The sequence below is a fragment of the Mustela erminea genome, chromosome 11, assembly GCF_009829155.1.
Source record: "Mustela erminea isolate mMusErm1 chromosome 11, mMusErm1.Pri, whole genome shotgun sequence".
NCBI classification, from domain to species: Eukaryota; Metazoa; Chordata; class Mammalia; order Carnivora; family Mustelidae; genus Mustela; species Mustela erminea.
In genome coordinates this window covers 102,592,647-102,616,197 of record NC_045624.1, presented here as the reverse complement: position 1 = coordinate 102,616,197, position 23,551 = coordinate 102,592,647, and the positions used below count along the sequence as shown (strand labels likewise).

At 43.4% G+C, this 23,551-nt stretch overlaps 1 protein-coding gene and 1 non-coding gene across 5 annotated transcripts; both read right to left on the bottom strand.

Moving 5' to 3' along the window:
* Positions 1–5,773: 5,773 nt before the first annotated feature.
* Positions 5,774–22,257, bottom strand: C11H7orf25 (chromosome 11 C7orf25 homolog). 4 transcript variants are annotated; one of them, XR_004276906.1, is made up of 3 exons: positions 21,990–22,257; positions 19,153–21,038; positions 5,774–6,558 (listed from the first exon to the last, which is right to left on the bottom strand). XR_004276906.1 is itself a non-coding variant. In XM_032305284.1 (2 exons), exons 1-2 carry the CDS (start codon positions 22,233–22,235, stop codon positions 19,740–19,742), a joined length of 1,545 nt encoding a protein of 514 aa, XP_032161175.1. In that variant the 5' UTR covers positions 22,236–22,257; the 3' UTR covers positions 18,870–19,739. The 4 variants fall into 4 exon arrangements, 3 of the variants coding, with proteins under 3 accessions (XP_032161175.1, XP_032161177.1, XP_032161176.1); XM_032305284.1 differs by lacking the exon at positions 5,774–6,558 and having other exon boundaries at positions 18,870–21,038; XM_032305286.1 differs by lacking the exons at positions 5,774–6,558; positions 21,990–22,257 and adding an exon at positions 21,792–21,979 and having other exon boundaries at positions 18,870–21,038.
* LOC116569731 lies at positions 10,962–11,068 on the bottom strand. Its single transcript, XR_004277162.1, has one exon. It is a non-coding gene; the product is annotated as a U6 spliceosomal RNA (small nuclear RNA).
* Positions 22,258–23,551: the final 1,294 nt, after the last annotated feature.

Genomic DNA, 23,551 nt, shown 5'->3' with positions numbered 1-23,551 from the left:
ATTGTCATCCAAACTCAGAGCTAATCATCCGCTGCTGGGCAAGGTCATCCCTGTCACCTACATTTGGGGGTTGAATGTCTCTAGCCCGGCACCTGAGTTTGGTCCCTCCCAAATTTAAACTTGAATTTTCAATTTCCTTTAGTGAACCCTTTAGCGAGGCTCCGATTTTCAGAACAAATGAATTTATGCCGGAGTGCTTTACAAAACGTAGTGCTTCTACCCTCTAGTTGACTTTGGGCGGCCAGACATCTTCGCATTCTTTGGACCATTTTTTAAAACATTGTGACGAGCACCTCCTGCGTGATCAGGTAGAGACTGCTGGCAGAGTGACTCAAAACAGGTGACTGACCTTAATTCTTAAAATGTTAGATTTGGGGCTTGTACTTAGAGAACGTGGGCTTCGGGGTCCATTGGGCAAGTAAGTTGCCTCTCTGAGCCTCAGCTTAGTCATCTGTGAAAAATGGATCAGGGTAACAATTCACCGAGCTTTTGTCTGGAGCAAATGAGACAGAAGAGTGTCTGGCACGATGCCCAGCACGTCCTGTTCGCTTTCCCCCCTTTCGCGTTCGGAGTTTGCTCTGCAAACTTATCCCCCACCCCCATGGGCAGTGCGATAAAAGGCGCGTGCGCATTTTAGAATTACAGGCAGTTTTAAATTGTTCGGGTCTGTATTAACGCTCAACAACCAGGTAGAGGCTACCCGGCTCGCTGAAACGCGCAGACTGGCCCGTGTCTCAGCAGGCGGTGCGGACGTTCCAGAAGCTCGGCCTCCCTCATCCAGGGTGGGAAGCATGCGCAGCCCGCCGGCCAGCCCCACCTGCTGGCCTCTTCTGTAACTGCAGGTCATGCTTGTGCTCCTTTCTTGGACACCTTCCCACCTCCGGCTTGGGCCCCTCCGTATGCAAACGCACTGCAACTTCTAGATTTTTCAGTGGTGATGGGACTGGAGGAATGTGCACTTTTACTTACAAAGTGTAGTCACGGGTGCAGCAAGATTTCAAAATATCAAAGGACAGGAGTCTCGCTCAAGGTGACCAATATGAACCAGCAGCCATGGGCCTCAGGTTTCTCCTACTGCTCGCACTTTCCCAAACGCTGGCCCAAACATTGAAGCATTTTGAGCTTTTTGTGTTCAACAATTCTGATTTGAATGGGATCAGTAAGAGATGCGAGGTGGATGTAATTTTTATTTCTCTTCTCTGGCTTGTATTTTGCTATGTCAGTTCTGAGGCTGAAAACTTCCTGCTATTCTACAGTTTTCTGTTTAGGAGTTTGTTAATAAGAAAATATGCTCGAGGGGTGCCTGGGTGGCTCAGTGGGTTAAGTCTCTGCCTTCAGCTCAGGTCATGATCTCAGGGTCCTGGGATCGGTCCCGCATCGGGCTCTCTGCTCAGCAGGGAGCCTGCTTCCCCCTCTCTCTCTGCCTGTCTCTCTGTCAAATAAATAAATAAAATCTTTAAAAAAAATTTTAAAAGAAAATATGCTCAATAGGACTTTGTTTCTTCCTGAATGAAAAGTCTGTTCTCCACGTTACTGGCTTGCCACAGCCCCACTGATGGCTAACCATAGAACACTCCAGTCACCTAAACCACAGTCTGAATAGATTTGAACCAGGAAAAGCAAGAGTGGTGGGGAAAACTATTTTGGGAATTAACTATGTTGGGTTAGTTGTTGTGTGTTTCTATTGATTTCTAGGTATAGAAAAGAGTATTTCCCTTTCTAGGACACATTCCAATACAATGGCTGATTTTATGGACAGACAATGCCTTCCTCGGTTTATCATAGAAAATGCCTTATGAGGTACAAATCTGGTAAATTCATTATTTCCAGACCTGGTGATCTGATCACTGGTACCAACAGTTAGAGGCCAAGAACGATCTTTATGAAAGCAAGTGGAGAAGAGCTTACATTAACTGGACCAATTGTGATGCAGGCATGATTTTGAAGTGAAAGCAAACTTTTCCTAAAATACTTTGTCATTGTCCCCTTTCTATTATCTAATTGCCTTGATCTAAAAATAGGACAAACTCAGCAGAATGGAGGAAACAATCAAATATAGAGCCACATTTCATTCGTTGGCCTTAAGGTTATTGTCATTGTTATTTTTCAGTTATGTTAATCTTGGCCACCTGAGACCGTAAGTCCACTGCTTACAGAAGAAATGACCACTCCGCCAGCCAAGGCTCGATGGATAACTAGGCTGTGGTTACAGAGCCACTGAAAAACAAAGGAGCCACAGAGGGACTCTTTGTCACCTCTCCTGAGGAGACCAAACAACAATCCAGGCACCAGGTGCCAGCTGCGTCACTGAGGAGGGTGGTGACAGCTGTCAGAGTCCACTGAGGGAACACCAACCACAGACCTACGTGCGAATTCCATCTCCTGTAAGAACATTCTGCTCCCACACTTGACTCAGAGACACCTGGTTGACTTTCCACTTCGAATCTTCTTTCATTTGGATTAGCCTATTTTTGTTATTTTCCTTTTTCACTCGAGGACCTTTTACCCTCCACCACTCTGCTTGGCTCCCACCCTATCACCCTTGATAAACATGGCAATAAGAGCAACCCCTTCGTGGGAGTCAAGCTATAGCCTGCCTCAGTTCTTAGAAATTAAAAAATGAATAGGATCTATTAGCATGTCCCATATGATTTCCTTCCAGCAGGATTTTCTTCAGGATTGTAACCTTGTCCTACTGTCACATTTTTTTTTCTTTTGAACCAATGTTCATCATGCAGGAAGAGTAAGTTCCCTTAGTTCAATATGCATTGCGCAAAATTGAGAGAGAGAGAGGCACAGCAGAAAATGCACCCTCTTAAGGAGTCAGAACTAAACTTACTTTTGGGTCCCCGCTCACACGTTACCCATTTGTTTTGCATTTATAGACGAAGATCACAAGCATCTTCAACAGAAGAAAGGCCAAGAGGGCTCGAATCTCACCAGACGTTGGTATTAATAATGGAGCAAAGAGAATGATGACAAAGTCAGAAAATGATACCAAGAATATAAATACAGTGAGGCGCCTCCCTCCATCCAAAATTGGCCTCCTTGCCAAATATTTTCATTTCGTTCGTACTGTTCATGGTAAAATATGGAACATGGAATCGCACGTCACGTGTCAAAATGCTCTGCGAACCATACTGTGGTCATACGTGTCTTTGAATAATAAATTGATGCGTCTTAAAATCAAAGAATATTTAGTAGGAGCTTATTTTCCTCGTGTCATCACTTTGATTCAAAAAAGGGATTTTAGGCCGTTCACAAGTTGAGAAGGACCAATGATTAACAAAGAACTTGAATGAGAAACAGAGCGGGAGCGCCTGTTAACTGGATGCCATGTAGCTCTTCGTGCTTCCGCTAGGTGGCGTCAGTGAGCATGGCTGAGAAGGGGCTGTGTCCTCTTTCCAACCAGGCCTACCGGAGGGCTCGTGTACGATGGTAGACAGAGATAAACCCAGAACTGGTCGAACAGCTAGCCAATAGCACACGTGGAAATTAGTGGTCTTGAATCTGGGGAACACTATCGATTTGTAGAACTTGGAGTCTTTGAATTGTTTGCCACCACCATTGAAACTGCCCCCCACATACTGTTACCTGCCCACAAAGGCCTCATCCTCCCCTCCACTCCATACTCTTGAAAGGCCCGAAGACACCAGATGTACAGAAAAGATCCCACGCCAATGTGCTCCTCCTCACAGAAAAGGTTACTAGCCCTCATGAAAACTTGTTAGGGGGCGCCTGGGTGGCTCAGTCGTTAAGCGTCTGCCTTTCGGCTCAGGTCATGATCCCAGGGTCCTGGGATGGAGCCCTGCATCAGGCTCCCTGCTCAGCAGGAAGCCTGCTTCTCCCTCTCTCACTACCCCTGTGTTCCCTTTCTCACTGTATCTCTGTCAAATAAATTAAATCTCAAAAAAAAAAAAAAAAAAAGACTTATTAGGACCCTGTTTGCTGTGGGGTTATGTATGGAGTGCCAGTCTCAACCCTCACAAGCTCGTCCCCTGGCCATGTCTGAATTATCACTAGAATCACTACCAGGAGTTAAAGAAAGGGGAGTATAGGGTCGCCTGGGTGGCTCAGTGGGTTAAGTCTCTGCCTTTGGCTCAGGTCATGATCCCAGGGTCCTGGGATTGAGCCCCATGTTGGGCTCTCTGCTCAGCAGAGAGTCGGCTTCCCCCTCTCTCTCTGCCTGTCTCTCTGCCTACTTGTGATCTCTATCAAATAAATAAATCTTTAAAAAAAAAAAAAAGAAAGAAAGGGGAGTACAGTTGACCCTTGAACATAGCCAGGGCCTAGGGGGACCGGCCACCTGTAAATAGCACAAAAATTAAAGGCAATTACATATAAAAGGTATAGGAAGCATGATCCTAAGAACTGATGGTTACTAGGTCCCAGACTCTGTTTAAAATACTGTACCTACAGTATCTTATTTCATTTAAATCCTCATAACAATCCTATAAGATAAATACTCTTCTTATTTTGCAGATAAGGAAACTAAAGCTTGGTGAGGTGAAGTCCTTTGCTCAGGTAAAGGTAAGCTGCAAACTGAAGAAGGAACTCCAGGCCTGTGTGACTCCTAAGGTCTCACCATTGCGTGGTGCTGCCCCCCAGTGGGAGGAGCTGGTAATTAGCAAACAAGAATTCTGGCTCTCTTCCTCTTCCTTTCCCAGAACTCCGTTTTCACCTCAGAGATGGGCTGGGGGAACATGATCCCCAAAGCCCTTTTTATTTCCAACATTCTTACTTGCACCAGAGATAGGAAAACATGTTCACGTAGCAATGGATTCTTTTTTTTTTTTTAAGGTTTTATTTATTTATTTGACAGAGATCACAAGTAGGCAGAGAGAGGAAGGAAAGCAGGCTCCCCGCTGAGCAGAGAGCCGATGCAGGGCTAGATCCAAGGACTCTGTGATCATGACCTGAGCTGAAGGCAGAGGCTTAACCCATTGAGCCACCCAGGCGCCCCGCAAATGGATTCTTAAGCATCCTGACTTTCTGACCAAGTTAATGACAATTCATTCCACTTAAATTTATAAATTCCATATTAAGGCTAATCAGTGTGTTTTGCACATTAGTCCTGAGAATATAATTATTGGGATATACATAAAGCTCCCTGAGGGCCAGAACCAAGACGGCCTCATTCACCTTTGTATTCCTGGCATGAAGTACAGTGTCTTTCACACCAGAGGGGCTCCTGAATGATTCATGTCATGAGATTAATGTGAGATTATTAAGCCTTCAACCACCTCTGTGCTCACTCTTTTTTTTTTATTTTTTCTTTTTTTTTTTTTTTATTAAGATTTTTTATTTATTTATTTGTCAGAGAGAGAGAGAGCGAGCGAGAGCGAGCACAGGCAGACAGAGTGGAAGGCAGAGGCAGAGGGAGAAGCAGGCTCCCTGCGGAGCAAGGAGCCCGATGTGGGACTCGATCCCAGGACGCTGGGATCATGACCTGAGCCGAAGGCAGCTGCTTAACCAACTGAGCCACCCAGGCGTCCCGTTTTTTTTTTATTTTTTCTTTGAAAAAGAAAAATTGAAAACAATGGAGTTAGAATTGAAATTAAAAATAATTTATTTAGGGCGCCTGGGTGGCTCAGTGGGTTAAGGCCTCTGCCTTCCGCTCAGGTCATGATTCCGGGGTCCTGGGATGGAGTCCCACATCAGGCTTTCTTCTCAGCGGGGAGCCTGCTTCCTCCTCTCTCTCTGCCTGCCTCTCTGCCTGGTTGTGATCTCTGTCTGTCAAATGAATGAATAAAATCTTTAAAAATAATAATAATAATTTATTTAGTTCACTCTGTGACTGGGTTAGGCCCAGAGAGGACATTTTTGTTGTCACTGATATTGCTGTTGTTAGTAAAATTGTAGCTATTAGCCCTATCTTCATCTTCTAAGGGAGTCCTGCTGGCTGAGAATTCTTTCTTCATCCACTGCAAAATATCCCAGGATAAGGCCTCAAAAGCTCTGTGCTTTGTCTTCTAAGCCAAAGATTTAGGAACCACGACCCTCCGCCCCCCTTGACCGCTCCCGGTGTGTGCACGCGCGCACACACACACACACACACCCCACTCCAAAACAATTCCACCCTTAATTCATAAATTATGGACAACTATTTTCTTTAGCAGAGATTTTTTGAAGAAACTTTCGTAGGAAAAAAATTTTCATTTTTTTAATGTAAAGGGAGAAAACTATGCAAAATAGATACACACACGTGTGTGTACGGACATAACTGCCTGTGTCTGTATTGTGGGTGTTTGCTCTATAGTTCACTAGTCTATGTAGTTGTCCACCAAAGGAAAAAAAAAAAAAAGGACAGAAATGTTCAATTTGAAATTAATTTTAGTTTGGATCTATATTTAATTTAGATCTATCATTTTGTATGGCTCTTCTGTTTCTATACCTTTATAGTTGGAGGTGCAAAAAAATTTCTTTCCTAAAATGAAATGGTTTGTGGTAAAAGGGTTCATCTCCTGGGCTAATCCTAACATCCAAGCTGGGAAATCTCTCAGAGTGATATCTGCAATTGCTTTCTTCTTAGGATGACCCAAACAATCAGCCAAAACTCTGGAAAGAGAGAAAAGAACAGATCACATCCAAAGAACCTTTCAACATACAATCAAGTGCGATGATAATATCCCTAAAAACTGCCTGGAGCTCAAAATGGAGAAAAAATGGAAGCACAATTCAGTTAGGCCCTTTGGAAATGCTCTTAAAATAGTTTTCAATCGTTTAGGGGCACCTGGGTAGTTCAGCCGGTGAAATAACTGCCTTTGCATCCAATCCTGGGATCGAGCCCCGTGTCCGGCTCCCCACTCCGTGAAGAGCCTGCTTCTCCCTCTCCTTCTGCCCCTCCCCACCCCCACCCCGGAGTAGTGCTTTCTCTTTTTTTCACTTTCGTTCTATCTCAAATAAATAAAATCTTTTTAAAAAATAGTTTTTAAGGTTTAGCAGAATATAAATTTTAAAAATCTATGAGTAGAGCTCATTTATATTGGGCTGGTCCTCAAAATTATGTTAAGGGGCATCTAAAATGCTATTTTATTAGTATAATATGGAAGCAAAAAATCAAATTTTGTTGCCAGAGCAATAATATAATTGAATAAAAGGAGCTAAAAGAGTGATACTCACTTTCTTATTTTGGAAAATATTTTATAGGTTCTGACTTCATATGTAAGTTACATAAATATCAAACATATGCACACTGAAATAAAACTGAATAACAGAAAGATGTATAAGGGAATTTTTAAAAAATAATTCTGGGTGGAGAAGGCCTTTCTCAACATGGCACAAAATCCAGAAGTCATAATGAAAAATAAAAACCAACATATTTTATCACATAAAAATCCAATGTATCTGTGTAACAAAAAAACCCCACAACATTGAAAGACCAAAAAAAAAAAAAAAAGAAAGAAAAATCAGGAAAAGATATCTGCAACGTATTTAAGGGGAAAAGGTTTGAATCCTCATGATGGATTTTAAATGCCCACAAATTTTACAACAGGCTTTCCATCAAGTGCTGGGCCCTATTTCCTCTCCCACTGAAGTGAGCCGCTGGCGCTATTTTAACCGATAGAGTAGGGTTTCTGGGCTTCACTGGGCCTTAAAGAACCGTAGGCTTTCACTTCCTGTTCCTCGTGGAACACTCCCGCTTCCATCCCTAAGTTGCAACATAAAAAGTCCAACCACCCTCATGGAAAGCCAACGTGAGGAGGAGCGGGACCTGCTGAGCAGGGTCTTCCTGTCATCCCCACCATGTGACAGCCTTGTGAGCAGAACGTCCACTAGCTAAACACCTGAGTGACCCCAGGCAATGCTATTTGGAATAGAAGAATCACAGAGGCAAGCCCTGCTTGAATTCCTAACCCATAAAATCATGAGATACAATACTGTGTTAATTTTTTTTTAAAGATTTTATTTATCCATTGGACAGACAGTAGTAGTAGACACAAGTAGGCAGAGAGGCAGGCGGGGAGAGAGAGGAAGGGAAGGAAGCAGGCTCCCCGCTGAGCAGAGAGCCTGACACGGGGCTCGATCCCAGGAACTTGGAATCATGACCTGAGCCGAAGGCAGAGGCTCTAACCCACTGAGCCACCCAGGAGCCCCAACAATACTATGTTGATTATGTTAAGCCACTAAATTGTGGACTACTTTGTTATAGAACTATAGATAACTGGTCTAATCCTTAATTTATGTAAAGATTTTATAAATCAATGAAAAGACTGATAAAATCAATCAATTGAGAAAGAGAAGATATTAACAAGCAATTTATGGCAGAAATACAATGACCATTAAACATATTTAAGAATCCCAGATTCACTGGTAATCAAATAAATTAAGATTTTTTTTTTTTTTGACAACTGAAAAAATAAAAGAAGCGCAATTCTGGTAAGGCTATAGGGAGTTAAGCACTGCCATCTATTATTTATGGAAATGGGGGGCGCCTGGGTGGCTCAGTGGGTTAAAGCCCCTGCCTTCGGCTCAGGTCATGATCTCAGGGTCCTGGGATGGAGCCCCGCATCGGGCTCTCTGCTCAGCAGGGAGCCTGCTTCCTCCTCTCTCTCTGCCTGCCTCTCTGCCTGCTTGTGATCTCTGTCTGTCAAATAAATAAATAAAATCTTAAAAAAAAAAAAATTATGGAAAGGGAAATGGCAATATGACAATAGGACTTCCGAGTCTGATGCAGAAACCAGGAGGGAAGAGAGACTAGTAATTTTATTGTATGAAATGCAAAACATCTCCAAGACAAAAGAAGTACCATTAATCTGGGCAAAGTGTATATTTATCAGTGGATTATCAGTATTTATTTCTTGCTCAAATCACCAAAGAATGGAGGTAAGCAGGTAGATGCTGCTCACCACGGTTAAAAAACAAAAATCCACCTGAGTGAATTTAAAGATCGGACTGGCTTTATTCAATGATTCATGATTGTGAAGGATCCCATCTAGCAACAGCAGGGAGCTCTGCTGAGCTGTAGGAAAGGAAAGGTTTTTAAACGTGGGAAGGGGCCCAGCACATTTTAAAAAAGAGGAAAGGGGCCCACCAACTCAGCATCTGCTCGTGGGAAGGAAAATCCCAAAGATAAACCAGACCCTGAGAATGCAGCCAGGGGCGACCAGAAAGTCGGTGGGGCCTTCCAGATGGGCATCGGGCCCTGCAATTGATCAATATATCAATATCAATATATCTCTATATATATGTAGATATTTTATTTGAAAGAGAGAATGAGAGAGAGAGAGAGAGACAACACAAGAAGGGGAGGGTCAGAGGGAGAAGCAGGCTCCCTGCTGAGCAGGAAGCCCGAGGCAGGACTCGATCCCAAGACTCAAGCATCATGACCTGAGCCGAAGGCAATCCGTTAACCATCTGGGCCATGCAGACGTCCCATGTTTGTGCATATATTCTTTTTTTGTTTTTAAGATTTTATTTATTTGACCTAAACCAAAATTTTGCTGCAGCTTTTTTAGGACACTATGTCATGTTTTAGTATCAGAATTATGCTTATATTCCACAAAATGAATTTGAAAACATTCCGGATACGGTGATGATCTGAGATGACCGGCCGAGATGGCACAGATGGGCTCCGGTCCTCCACCAAGGCTCCATGGTCAAGCAGGAGCAAACCCGAGTTCCCCTCTTAGGAAAGGGGCCGGTTGGTAAGGACACCATGGCTGCTGTGTTGAATACTGTCCACCCCGCTTACAGTGTTGTGCTCCATATTACTTTTTAGAACAAGAGCATTATCTGATATTTAAAAGTAAGCAAAACACTTGGGGTGCCCAGGTGGTTCAGTGGGTTAAAGCCCCTGCCTTTGGCTCAGGTCATGATCTCAGGGTCCTGGGATCGAGCCCTGCATCGGGCTCTCTGCTCAGCGGGGAGCCTGCTTCCTCCTCTCTCTGCCTGCCTCTCTGTCTACTTGTGATCTCTGTCAAATAAATAAAAATAAAATCTTAAAAAAAAAAAAGTAAGCAAACACTTATCTAATGAAGCTAACTGAACCTGGACATTTTTTGGAAGTCATTACTTAGTAACTTTAACAATTTTTTTCAATGGCTTTTGGTTATTTAGGTTTTCTACTTCTTCAAGTCTAATTCCTATTTCATTTGAGTTTTCCAAATTTATCCAAACAGTGTACAGATACAGTATATTTCCCTGTAATAATTTATCTTCTCCCCCGGCTTATCCTTTTTGGCCTTATATGTCTCTCATTTTATGCTTTCTGGGTTTTATGCTTCCTTGGGAACGCCTTGTCTTTCCATATATGATCTGCATTTATTCTCCAAACTCACCCTTCATTGGAAAGCGAGTCAGCTTGGTTTAACTTGTACCATCAGTCACATTTCCTGTTTGACAATTCAAATTATATTGTGCTATTTATTTATCTATTTGACAAAGAGAGGAGTGAAAGAGGGAACACAAGCAGGGGAAGTGGGGGAGGGAGGAGGCCTCCCGCCAAGCAGGGAGCCGGATGCAGGGCTTGATCCCAGGACCCTGGAATGGCGACCTAAGCCAAAGGCAGACGCTTAACCGACTGAGCCACCCAGGCATCCCCTGTGCTATTTTTTAATGGCAACAATCAGAGTTGCTGTTTGTTGAGTCCCTTCTAAATGAGATGAGGATTTAACATGCTTTTTCTTTCACACACCACTTCAGCATAGATTTTACATTATACATCTTCACGTTCATAAACCTTTGGACAGGTGGCTCAGTGAGTTAAAGCTTCTGCCTTCGGCTCAGGTCATGATCTCAGGGTCCTGGGATCGAGTCCCACATCAGGATCTCTGCTCAGCAGGGAGTCTTCTTCTCCCTCTCTCTCCGCTTGCCTCTCTGCCTACTTGTGATCTCTGTCAAATAAATAAATAAAATCTTTTAAAAAAATAATCTTTTGGACATTCGCTTTGCTTTATAGCCATATGATTCTTTGGACTTGACAGTTTTTAACTGGTATTTAACAACATTCTTTCAATTTTGCTCATTCTTCTTTTTTCTTTTAATATCATGTCATCCTTGCCCAGGGGCCATGCTAACCTTCTCTGTGCCATTCCAATTTTAATATATGTGCTGCCAAAGCAAGCACAACTTTGCTCATTCTTTTATTATTTATTTTTCACCTTTGCAGATATAATTTTGGACAGCTGTGGCAGGTCAATACACGAATGTCGTTGTTTGTGTGTGTGTGTTCCTGGAGAAGGCACTGCGTCTTACTTTATATTCCAGGATCCAGTGCCCCACCACGTGTCCGTATCTGCTGCTTGCATTATTACGTCATTAGGAACTGTAATCACTGAATGTCCAGGAAAGGAAAATGATCATGGGAGAACCACAGCTATGGCCACTTCAGAAATCAGCTTCTTCCAAGAGTGCTGTGGCTGTATACATTCCGGTTGGCAAAGATTCAAGTTCTTCAGTATTAATGCATCATGGAAAGAAAGGGATAGAAATCTACCTTCTTCCTGCTACTCCCTGAAAGCTCAGCCGTTCGTGCTGTGGCTGGCACACGACAGCACTCAATAAAGTAACTACACTTCAGGGGAGGAGTCAAGATGGCGGAGAAGTAGCAGGCTGAGACTGCTTCAGCTAGCCGGAGATCAGCTAGATAGCTTATCTAAAGATTGCAAACACCTGAAAATCCATCGGCAGATCGAAGAGAAGAAGAACAGCAATTCTGGAAACAGAAAAACAACCACTTTCTGAAAGGTAGGACCGGCGGAGAAGTGAATCCAAAGCGAGGGGAAGATAGACCCCGGGGGGAGGGGCCGGCTCCCGGCAAGCGGCGGAGCAACGGTGCACAAAATCAGGACTTTTAAAAGTCTGTTCCGCTGAGGGACATCGCTCCAGAGGCTAAAACGGGGCGAAGCCCACGCGGGGTCAGCGTGGCCTCAGGTCCCGCAGGGTCACAGAAGGATCAGGGGTGTCTGAGTGTCGCAGACCTTGCGGGTATTGGAACGGGAAAGCCGGCTACAGAGACAGCCGACAGTAAGCTCGCAGCTCGGTGTTACCTTGAACTGGTCGCAGGCTCGGAGAGCTCGGAGCGCGGCCAGAGGTCAGGCAGACGGGAGTAACTGGGCGCTGTTCTCTGAGGGCGCACTGAGGAGTGCGGCCCTGGGCTCTCGGCTCCTCCGGGCCGGAGACCAGGAGGCCGCCATTTGTATTCCCGTCCTCTGGAACTCTACGGAAAGCGCTCAGGGAACAAAAGCTCCTGAAAGCAAACCTGAGCGGATTACTCACCCCGGCCCCGGGTAAGGGCGGTGTAATTCCGCCTGGGGCAAAGACACTTGAGAATCACTACAACAGGCCCCTCCCCCAGAAGATCAACAAGAAATCCAGCCGAGACCAAGTTCACCTACCAAGGAGTGCGGTTTCAATACCAAGGAGAGCAGCAGAATTCCAGAGGAGGAGAAAGCCAAGCACGGAACTCATGGCTTTTTCCCTGTGATTTTTTTTTAGTCTTGCAGTTAATTTAATTTTTTTCTTTTTCATTTTTTTTTTTTTTCTTTTTTTCTTGCCTTCGGGTAAATTTTTTTTTTTTTAACTGTTACCTTTTTCTTTTTTAACGATTTTTTACTAGTTTATCTAATATATATATTTTTTCATTTTTACATTTTTCTTAGGTGTTTTCCTTTTTTTTTTTTAATTCTTTTCTTTTCTTTTTTCTTTTTTTTTTCTTTCTTCCTTTTTGAACCTCTTTTTATCCCCTTTCTCCCCCCTCACGATTTTGGATCTCTTCTAATTTGGTTAAAGCATTTTTTCCTGGGGTTGTTGCCACCCTTTTAGTATTTTACTTGCCCCTTCATATACTCTTATCTGGACAAAATGACAAGACGGAAAAATTCAACACAAAAAAAAGAACAAGAGGCAGTACCGAAGGCTAGAGACCTAATCAATACAGACATTGGTAATATGTCAGATCTAGAGTTCAGAATGACAATTCTCAAGGTTCTAGCCGGGCTCGAAAAAGGCATGGAAGATATTAGAGAAACCCTCTCGAGAGATATAAAAGCCCTTTCTAGAGAAATAAAAGAACTAAAATCTAACCAAGTTGAAATCAAAAAAGCTATTAATGAAGTGCAATCAAAAATGGAGGCTCTCACTGCTAGGATAAATGAGGCAGAAGAAAGAATTAGTGATATAGAAGACCAAATGACAGAGAATAAAGAAGCTGAGCAAAAGAGGGACAAACAGCTACTGGACCACGAGGGGAGAATTCGAGAGATAAGTGACACCATAAGACGAAACAACATTAGAATAATTGGGATTCCAGAAGAAGAAGAAAGAGAGAGGGGAGCAGAAGGTATACTGGAGAGAATTATTGGGGAGAATTTCCCCAATATGGCAAAGGGAACGAGCATCAAAATTCAGGAGGTTCAGAGAACGCCCCTCAAAATCAATAGGAATAGGCCCACACCCCGTCACCTAATAGTAAAATTTACAAGTCTCAGTGACAAAGAAAAAATCCTGAAAGCAGCCCGGGAAAAGAAGTCTGTAACATACAATGGTAAAAATATTAGATTGGCAGCTGACTTATCCACAGAGACCTGGCAGGCCAGAAAGAGCTGGCATGATATTTTCAGAGCACTAAACAAGAAAAACATGCAGCCAAGAATACTATATCCAGCTAGGCTATCATTGAAAATAGAAGGAGAGATTAAAAGCTTCCAGGACAAACAAAAACTGAAAGAATTTGCAAACACCAAACCAGCTCTACAGGAAATATTGAAAGGGGTCCTCTAAGCAAAGAGAGAGCCTACAAGTGGTAGATCAGAAAGGAACAGAGACCATATACAGTAACAGTCACCTTACAGGCAATACAATGGCACTAAATTCATATCTCTCAATAGTTACCCTGAATGTTAATGGGCTAAATGCCCCTGTCAAAAGACACAGGGTATCAGAATGGATAAAAAAACAAAACCCATCTATATGTTGCCTCCAAGAAACTCATTTTAAGCCCGAAGACACCTCCAGATTTAAAGTGAGGGGGTGGAAAAGAATTTACCATGCTAATGGACATCAGAAGAAAGCAGGAGTGGCAATCCTTATATCAGATCAATTAGATTTTAAGCCAAAGACTATAATAAGAGATGAGGAAGGACACTATATCATACTCAAAGGGTCTGTCCAACAAGAAGATTTAACAATTTTAAATATCTATGCCCCCAACGTGGGAGCAGCCAACTATATAAACCAATTAATAACAAAATCAAAGAAACACATCAACAATAATACAATAATAGTAGGGGACTTTAACACTCCCCTCACTGAAATGGACAGATCATCCAAGCAAAAGATCAGCAAGGAAATAAAGGCCTTAAACGACACACTGGACCAGATGGACATCACAGATATATTCAGAATATTTCATCCCAAAGCAACAGAATACACATTCTTCTCTAGTGCACATGGAACATTCTCCAGAATAGATCACATCCTCGGTTCTAAATCAGGACTCAACCGGTATCAAAAGATTGGGATCATTCCCTGCATATTTTCAGACCACAATGCTCTAAAGCTAGAACTCAACCACAAAAGGAAGTTTGGAAAGAACCCAAATACATGGAGACTAAACAGCATCCTTCTAAAGAATGAATGGGTCAACCGGGAAATTAAAGAAGAATTGAAAAAAATCATGGAAACAAATGATAATGAAAATACAACGGTTCAAAATCTGTGGGACACAACAAAGGCAGTCCTGAGAGGAAAATATATAGCGGTACAAGCCTTTCTCAAGAAACAAGAAAGGTCTCAGGTACACAACCTAACCCTACACCTAAAGGAGCTGGAGAAAGAACAAGAAAGAAACCCTAAGCCCAGCAGGAGAAGAGAAATCATAAAGATCAGAGCAGAAATCAATGAAATAGAAACCAAAAAAACAATAGAACAAATCAACGAAACTAGGAGCTGGTTCTTTGAAAGAATTAATAAAATTGATAAACCCCTGGCCCGACTTATCAAAAAGAAAAGAGAAAGGACCCAAATAAATAAAATCATGAATGAAAGAGGAGAGATCACAACTAACACCAAAGAAATACAAACTATTATAAGAACATACTATGAGCAACTCTACGCCAATAAATTTGACAATCTGGAAGAAATGGATGCATTCCTAGAAACATATAAACTACCACAACTGAACCAGGAAGAAATAGAAAGCCTGAACAGACCCATAACCAGTAAGGAGATTGAAACAGTCATTAAAAATCTCCAAACAAACAAAAGCCCAGGGCCAGACGGCTTCCCGGGGGAATTCTACCAAACATTTAAAGAAGAACTAATTCCTATTCTCCTGAAACTGTTCCAAAAAATAGAAATGGAAGGAAAACTTCCAAACTCATTTTATGAGGCCAGCATCACCTTGATCCTAAAACCAGACAAGGATCCCACCAAAAAAGAGAGCTATAGACCGATATCCTTGATGAACACAGATGCGAAAATACTCAACAAAATACTAGCCAATAGGATTCAACAGTACATTAAAAAGATTATTCACCACGACCAAGTGGGATTTATTCCAGGGCTGCAAGGTTGGTTCAACATCCGCAAATCAGTCAATGTGATACAACACATCAATAAAAGAAAGAACAAGAACCATATGATACTCTCAATAGATGCTGAAAAAGCATTTGACAAAGTACAGCATCCCTTCCTGATCAAAACTCTTCAAAGTGTAGGGATAGAGGGCACATACCTCAATATCATCAAAGCCATCTATGAAAAACCCTCCGCAAATATCATTCTCAATGGAGAAAAACTGAAAGCTTTTCCGCTACGGTCAGGAACACGGCAGGGATGTCCATTATCACCACTGCTATTCAACATAGTACTAGAGGTCCTAGCCTCAGCAATCAGACAACAAAAGGAAATTAAAGGCATCCAAATCGGCAAAGAAGAAGTCAAATTATCACTCTTCGCAGATGATATGATACTATATGTGGAAAACCCAAAAGACTCCACTCCAAAACTGCTAGAACTTATACAGGAATTCAGTAAAGTGTCAGGATATAAAATCAATGCACAGAAATCAGTTGCATTTCTCTACACCAACAGCAAGACAGAAGAAAGAGAAATTAAGGAGTCAATCCCATTTACAATTGCACCCAAAACCATAAGATACCTAGGAATAAACCTAACCAAAGAGACACAGAATCTATACTCAGAAAACTATAAAGTACTCATGAAAGAAATGGAGGAAGACACAAAGAAATGGAAAAATGTTCCATGCTCCTGGATTGGAAGAATAAATATTGTGAAAATGTCTATGCTACCTAAAGCAATCTACACATTTAATGCAATTCCTATCAAAGTACCATCCATCTTTTTCAAAGAAATGGAACAAATAATGCTAAAATTTATATGGAACCAGAAAAGACCTCGAATAGCCAAAGGGATATTGAAAAAGAAAGCCAACGTTGGTGGCATCACAATTCCGGACTTCAAGCTCTATTACAAAGCTGTCGTCATCAAGACAGCATGGTACTGGCACAAAAACAGACACATAGATCAATGGAACAGAATAGAGAGCCCAGAAATAGACCCTCAACTCTATGGTCAACTAATCTTCGACAAAGCAGGAAAGAATGTCCAATGGCAAAAAGACAGCCTCTTCAATAAATGGTGCTGGGAAAATTGGACAGCCACATGCAGAAAAATGAAATTGGACCATTTCCTTACACCACACACGAAAATAGACTCAAAATGGATGAAGGACCTCAACGTGCGAAAGGAATCCATCAAAATCCTTGAGGAGAACACAGGCAGCAACCTCTTTGACCTCAGCCGCAGCAACATCTTCCTAGGAACAACGCAAAAGGCAAGGGAAGCAAGGGCAAAAATGAACTATTGGGATTTCATCAAGATCAAAAGCTTTTGCACAGCAAAGGAAACAGTTAACAAAATCAAAAGACAACTGACAGAATGGGAGAAGATATTTGCAAACGACATATCAGATAAAGGACTAGTGTCCAGAATCTATAAAGAACTTAGCAAACTCAACACCCAAAGAACAAATAATCCAATCAAGAAGTGGGCAGAGGACATGAACAGACATTTCTGCAAAGAAGACATCCAGATGGCCAACAGACACATGAAAAAGTGCTCCATATCACTCGGCATCAGGGAAATACAAATCAAAACCACAATGAGATATCACCTCACACCAGTCAGAATGGCTAAAATCAACAAGTCAGGAAATGACAGATGCTGGCGAGGATGCGGAGAAAGGGGAACCCTCCTACACTGTTGGTGGGAATGCAAGCTGGTGCAGCCACTCTGGAAAACAGCATGGAGGTTCCTCAAAATGTTGAAAATAGAACTGCCCTATGACCCAGCAATTGCACTATTGGGTATTTACCCTAAGGATACAAACGTAGTGATCCAAAGGGGCACATGCACCCGAATGTTTATAGCAGCAATGTCCACAATAGCCAAACTATGGAAAGAACCTAGATGTCCATCAACAGATGAATGGATCAAGAAGATGTGGTATATATACACAATGGAATACTATGCAGCCATCAAAAGAAATGAAATCTTGCCATTTGCGACAACATGGATGGAACTAGAGCGTATCATGCTTAGCGAAATAAGTCAAGCAGAGAAAGACAACTATCATATGATCTCCTTGATATGAGGAAGTGGTGATGCAACATGGGGGCTTAAGTGGGTAGGAGAAGAATAAATGAAACAAGATGGGATTGGGAGGGAGACAAACCATAAGTGACTTTTAATCTCACAAAACAAACTGAGGGTTGCTGGGGGGAGGGGGTTTGGGAGAAGGGGGTGGGATTATGGACATTGGGGAGGGTATGTGCTTTGGTGAGTGCTGTGAAGTGTGTAAACCTGGTGATTCACAGACCTGTACCCCTGGGGATAGAGTATTATGCCTCCATCAGAAAGGATGAATACCCAACTTTTGTAGCAACATGGACGGGACTGGAAGAGATTATGCTGAGTGAAATAAGTCAAGCAGAGAGAGTCAATTATCATATGGTTTCACTTATTGGTGGAGCATAACAAATAGCATGGAGGACATGGGGACTTAGAGTGGAGAAGGGAGTTGGGGGAAATTGGAAGGGGAGGTGAACCATGAGAGACTATGGACTCTGAAAAACAATCTGAGGGTTTTGAAGGGACGGGGGGTGGGAGGTTGGGGTACCAGGTGGTGGGTATTATAGAGGGCACGGATTGCATGGAGCACGGGGTGTGATGCAAAAATAATGAATACTGTTATGCTGGAAATAAAAAATAAAAAAAAAAATTTGTAGGACACAAAAAAAAAAAAAAAAAAAAAAAAGTAACTACACTTCAGTTACTCAACTCCATTTCAGACTAAGAATTCCTTGTAGCAAAAACCAATTCCTCATTTTTTTTTTTTTTAGACAAAATTTTTAAATGCTCAGTACCAAGCACCTTAGTACCTTAATAGGTACTCAAAAAGGCCTAACCCCAATTTTTAACACTATACAATTTCAGTTGCAATGCAAGTTAAATCCACCTCTCTATTCTAAATCAGAATCCCAATCACAAACTTTTCCCCTAGGAAATGTGTTCCGGGATAGTAATGGAATCGCTCCCAAGAGAAACATTCCCAAGTTTACTTTCGCATTTCTCTGCAGTGTTCATGGACATCCTATAAACAAATTCAACCCCCGCCCCCAACAACGAACACTGGGCCTGGAAACTGAGTTCGCATCTCACAAAACAGCGAAGATGGCACAAAAGAATGAGGTCAGGCTGTGGCAATGTGTTCTAATACAGGCTCCCACACTTAGCTTGCCTTAATACTTAAGCTCTAAGACTTAATGTCCCAATTTTTAAAATACAGTCAATACGTATCTCCTTTGCTAAGCTGCTTTGCTTTGTTGCAAATAAAGCACCTAGGGCCATGTGGACGTAAAAATTTATTTTTAATTACAACTTGTGTCATGCAACAGGCATGGGATCGCCTACCACCATTTCACAAGAGTGAAGTAATGCAGCTGTCACTTGCCACTTGCAAAAGAGAGAGGAAAAGCAGTATTTATAAGTCAAATACTTGCAATATGGGAAGTCTTGGTACTTAAAAGAAAATTTGGATTCTTCTAAAATGTTTTGGTAATTCTTCTACAATTTCCTCAAATTAGTATTTTGCATGAAATGTCCCAGGTATACAGTAGTGGGACTTACCTTTCTTTTCACAAAGGTGTATACATCGGTTCATGGGTTTCACATGCCCAGTATTCACTTTATTTTCTTCTGTATTAATGTACTCTTTGTAAATGCACGCACCAGAGTATGCCTGACATGCGCAGTCAAGAAGTTTCTTTTCATTCATAATGGCCATAACTTCATAATCAAAAACTAATTATAAACTTCCCAGCCTCAACCCACATGAATGATGAACCAACATAACAAAAAACAAGCTTCAGTTTTCTCCAGGTATTTTATGCGAGACGCAGGGTAGCCACATCCCATGAAATGCCAATTGCCACTAGGGGGATGTTGCCCTACTCGATCAAATAAAAGTACTGTCACACAGCTAAAAGCTTTATATAGATGTATTTTCTTGGTTGCTAAAACGTAGGCAGTTTGGTAAATTGTTTGTCTCTTGTACTTTTTCTACTTTGGGTTATGTATTTTATAGATGACACACACAATCAACTCTACAGGTTAAGAGTGCTAAGTATTATTTTTACTATAGACCTTTTCTTCCTTCCCATTTAAGATGGGAAGACCCAGCCTTTGGTATCAATAACTTATTTCCATGAAAATATTTAAAGGGTATCATCAGTGTTCATTGCGGTTGTGTGGTCTTTTGGTAAAGGGGTGGCGAGAGCCTCTTTGCTCTCAGTAAGTGCTCTAGGCTGATGGATAAACACACTAAATTTAACACCCTGGTTGTTGGCAGCTCTGACAAAACCACTATTGGCAGTCATCGTGATGGCTTTTAGAGTGTCTCCTGTCCCAAAAATTGTTAGCGAGCGGCTATTGATTTTTGAACTGGCCACTAGTCTCAAGGCACGCTCAGAAGGCTGGTCAGGTACCACATTAATTTGCTTAATCAGCATAGTGGCCCTCTCTCTCTCCCCAGGTCCTCCTAAGGTATCTAGAATAGACTGAAAGTCTTTGACAGCAGAATGACAGGCAAACAACTCCTTGTCCTTCATAAACGCCTCCAGCTGTGGCAAAACCTGCTCCTTCCTCTCTTGCTCTGCTTGTTCCGTAAGCACTTTCTCTTTGAAGACAAAGTGGCAGCCTCCATAGCTGAGGGCAGATACGTATGTAATTAAAGTCGTAATGTCCAGATTCACTCTTTTGCACACATCGACCTTAATTTCTGTTGGAAAGGCAACACTTGCTAGAATATTTTCTCGGTCCACTTGGGTCACCTGCAAAAATTCAGGGCCCTCATCATCTGACTCACTCTCACTGGGCTGGAGCTCTTCTGGGTGATCTAACAGAGAGTTAACGGCTACTATGTCTCCTCTCACAGAAATGCCCATTTCTTTGAGCTTCTCTGCCATGGGGCTGGAGACACTGTTGTAAAATGCAAAGATGATGTGAGGGTTGCTGTACTGCACTGGCTGCTGGTGACTGGCCTGGAGGAAGTCTTCAGCCTGCTCAATGATACTTTTGTCACCATACTGGCCCCTACCCAGCCAGATGTTATGAAGAGCTTCAGCCTTTCGGCCAATGGCTTTCACCCACGTATGACCACCATTGGCAACCACATCCACCACTAGGGTCTGCTTTTCTCCCATGGTATCTGTGTAACCAAAGACATGAAGAACACTAACAACTTCTTCCAAGTTTTCTGCTGATTCCACGATGGCTCTTAGGTGTGTTAGGTTAGTGCTCTGCAGATGGGACTCCTTAATCGCTACTTTCCCGGCTTCTACTTTCTGTAAGAATTTTAACTCTGCCTTCAATTTGCTGCACAGCTTTGCGCCACCTTCTATGCCACCTTTTCTTGATCTAGACAGTGATTCTGCTCTCTTGATCAGTTCCTTGGCGATGGCGATTCGTTCACAGAGCATGGAGTGTGCAGACATGCTGACAGCATTATTCCTTTCCTATGGAAAGAAAAGAAACAAGGCAAATCGAAACAGTCCTAAGAAATAATGGCAATCAATTCTTCACTGAGGATTATACAACTTCAATCTAGCAACAAAGCTTATGGAGGCTGAATCTTCTTCTGCATGGCTGATTTTGGAGTGACTTCCTCCTGTGACAACTAAGGAAAGGATACCTATATTTCCAAACTCTTCTTTTGGTATGTTGGATTCTGACACGCTTTTTTAGACCTTTATTTCTTCAGTCTGAAGGCCACGTTCAGCATGTCCCGGGTCAGGGTAAAATGCAGGAGTTCGGCAAGCTGCTACATAAGGAGCTCCCTGATCAGCAGCTTTACTGTTTGCTTGGAGAACAATTTTTATAAAAGGCTCGGAAAGTGAAGAGAGCGTGATTAAATTAAAAATATCCACACAGACTAGCTGGTTAGCAAATGGTCCAAACCAAAAATGTCTCCCAAAATGACCACTCTAAGCCCTTCTGGCCTTTCCCTCCCTCGCGAGTGGGTCCCCTCTACCCGACTGCCTCGTGCTATCCCACGGGCACACGGTACACCCGCCACGGAATCACGACTGCCTCGTTCTTGCATCTGACGTCAACCCAGTACATTTTAAAAGACGGAAGGGACCCACCAACTGGGTTCCGGCTCCCAGGAAAGAAAAGCCCGAAGATAAACTAGACCCCGAGAGTGCAGCCCGCGGCGACACGGAGGTCGGCGGGGCCTTCCGGGCGGGCATCGGGCCCTGCAGCCGTACCGGGTCCGCCCGCACAGCTCAGCCGGGCCACGCTGACTCGGGCTCAAGCAGCCCCCGAAGCCAGCGCTGGGCGTGGAGGGCAGGATGGGGGCGCGCGGCGGCCCGGAGTCCGCCCCTCCCGGCCTCGCCGGCCGGCCAACCCCTCCCGGCCGGGCAAGTGGCGCCCCGCTCCCTCCCTCCACCTCCCCGGCTCCTCACCGGCTGCGCCAGGACCGCGTGCGCGAGTAGGCAGACACGTGCGCGCGCGAGGCCGGGACCCGCCGGGAATGCTCGCCCGGCAGACCCCACCCCACTCCTAGCAGCTGCGGCTGCTGAGGCCGCGCGAGCGCCGCCGCCTCGGGAGCCTCCTGAGTCACGTGGTCCCGCGCGGGGTGACGCCGAGTCCGCGAGTCCCAGGCGGGAGCGTGGCCTCCCGAGCGAGAATGACGCTAACGCGGCCGCCATGTTTGTTGAGGGCACCCGGCTTCTCCCACTCTGGCATCAGGAAGAGATCGCGACTTCGCGGCAACCTCGCCCCGGGGAAGCAGAGGTGGAGCTCTCGGGGCCAGGCAGCACTCCCAGTAGGGTGCCGGCCTCTCGGTCTCGCAGGCTGACCCCGCGCTTAAACCCTTTAGCTCGGTTTGGACTTTTCCGGGGGCAGAAGTCGTGCATTTTGGCGGAGACTATCTCCCGGTTGCGCCCAACGACTGTATTTCTGCCGTCAAGCTCAAACCCCTTACCAAGTGGCAGGCAGTGGAAGAATTTTCGGCTCATTTTAATACAAGAGAAAACAGCGTTTTCAAAGGTTTCACTCAAGTGTTAAGTGCTAGAGCTAGGACTCTTGATTCCAAGCCAAAGCACTTTCTTCTGCGCGATTCAGAGCTCTCCAGAGAAAAGTGTGATACCAGAGATGTGCTACCTTTCTGGAGGACATATGATCCAATGACTTCGGAGAGGAAGAAACTTGTATTAGCCTAGTAAGAGTGTCCAAAGTCAACCACAGGCTTAGCACTTTTGATATAGTAAAGCTAATTTTAAAAAATTCTTAAAAGGACTTCAAATTAACATTAGTTCTATATATGTCTCCTCCCAAACCTTATTTGCCACCCTTAGGAAAGGAAAAGGAATAAACCCACAAAAGTAACAAGAACAAGAAAATGACTGCACATGAAATGTCTATACATTTTTAGACGACAAAGAGCAATAATAACACTTATTCAATGCTTATTTTATGGCAGGTGTTATTCTAAGTGCTTTTCACATATTAACTTATTTAATCCTCTTCACAAAGTAAAAGGTAGATATATTTTATTTATTTTTTTAAAGGTTCTATTTATTTATTTGACAGATCACAAGTAGGCAGAGAGGCAGCAGAGAGAGAGGGGAGGAAGCAGGCTCCCTGCTGAGCAGAGCCAGATATAGGGTTCAATCCCAGGACTCTGGGATCATGACCCAAGCCCAAGGCAAAGGCTTTTACCCACTGAGCCACCTAGGCGCCCCTAAGGTAGATATATTTTAAAGCTTACCACCACAAAGAGGTCATCTAACCCAGGCAGCCTCTTTATAAGCGGAGAAGTTTGCACAGTGGAGCAGTGTCTGCAGCAAGTGACTCACAAAGCAGAACCCCAGAAAGGCCGTGGAACTGCAGGTGCCAAGAGGGTAGAAGGGAGGGGAGCAGTGTGGCTGGACTGTAAATGGGCACTGCTTATAACCCTTTAACAACAAATATTCAAGTTCTCTCTCAAGTCCAGTGCAGCTGGGCATTTAGCCATCCTTCTCCT

Bases quoted from the DNA above. Each gene is read 5' to 3' on its own strand.
- C11H7orf25 (XM_032305284.1), bottom strand. From the start codon at position 22,235: ATGGCGGCCGCGTTAGCGTCATTCTCGCTCGGGAGGCCACGCTCCCGC. The intron at 21,039-21,989 runs GTGAGGAGCCGG...TTCTTTCCATAG, and splicing joins ACGCGGTCCTGGCGCAGCCG to GAAAGGAATAATGCTGTCAG.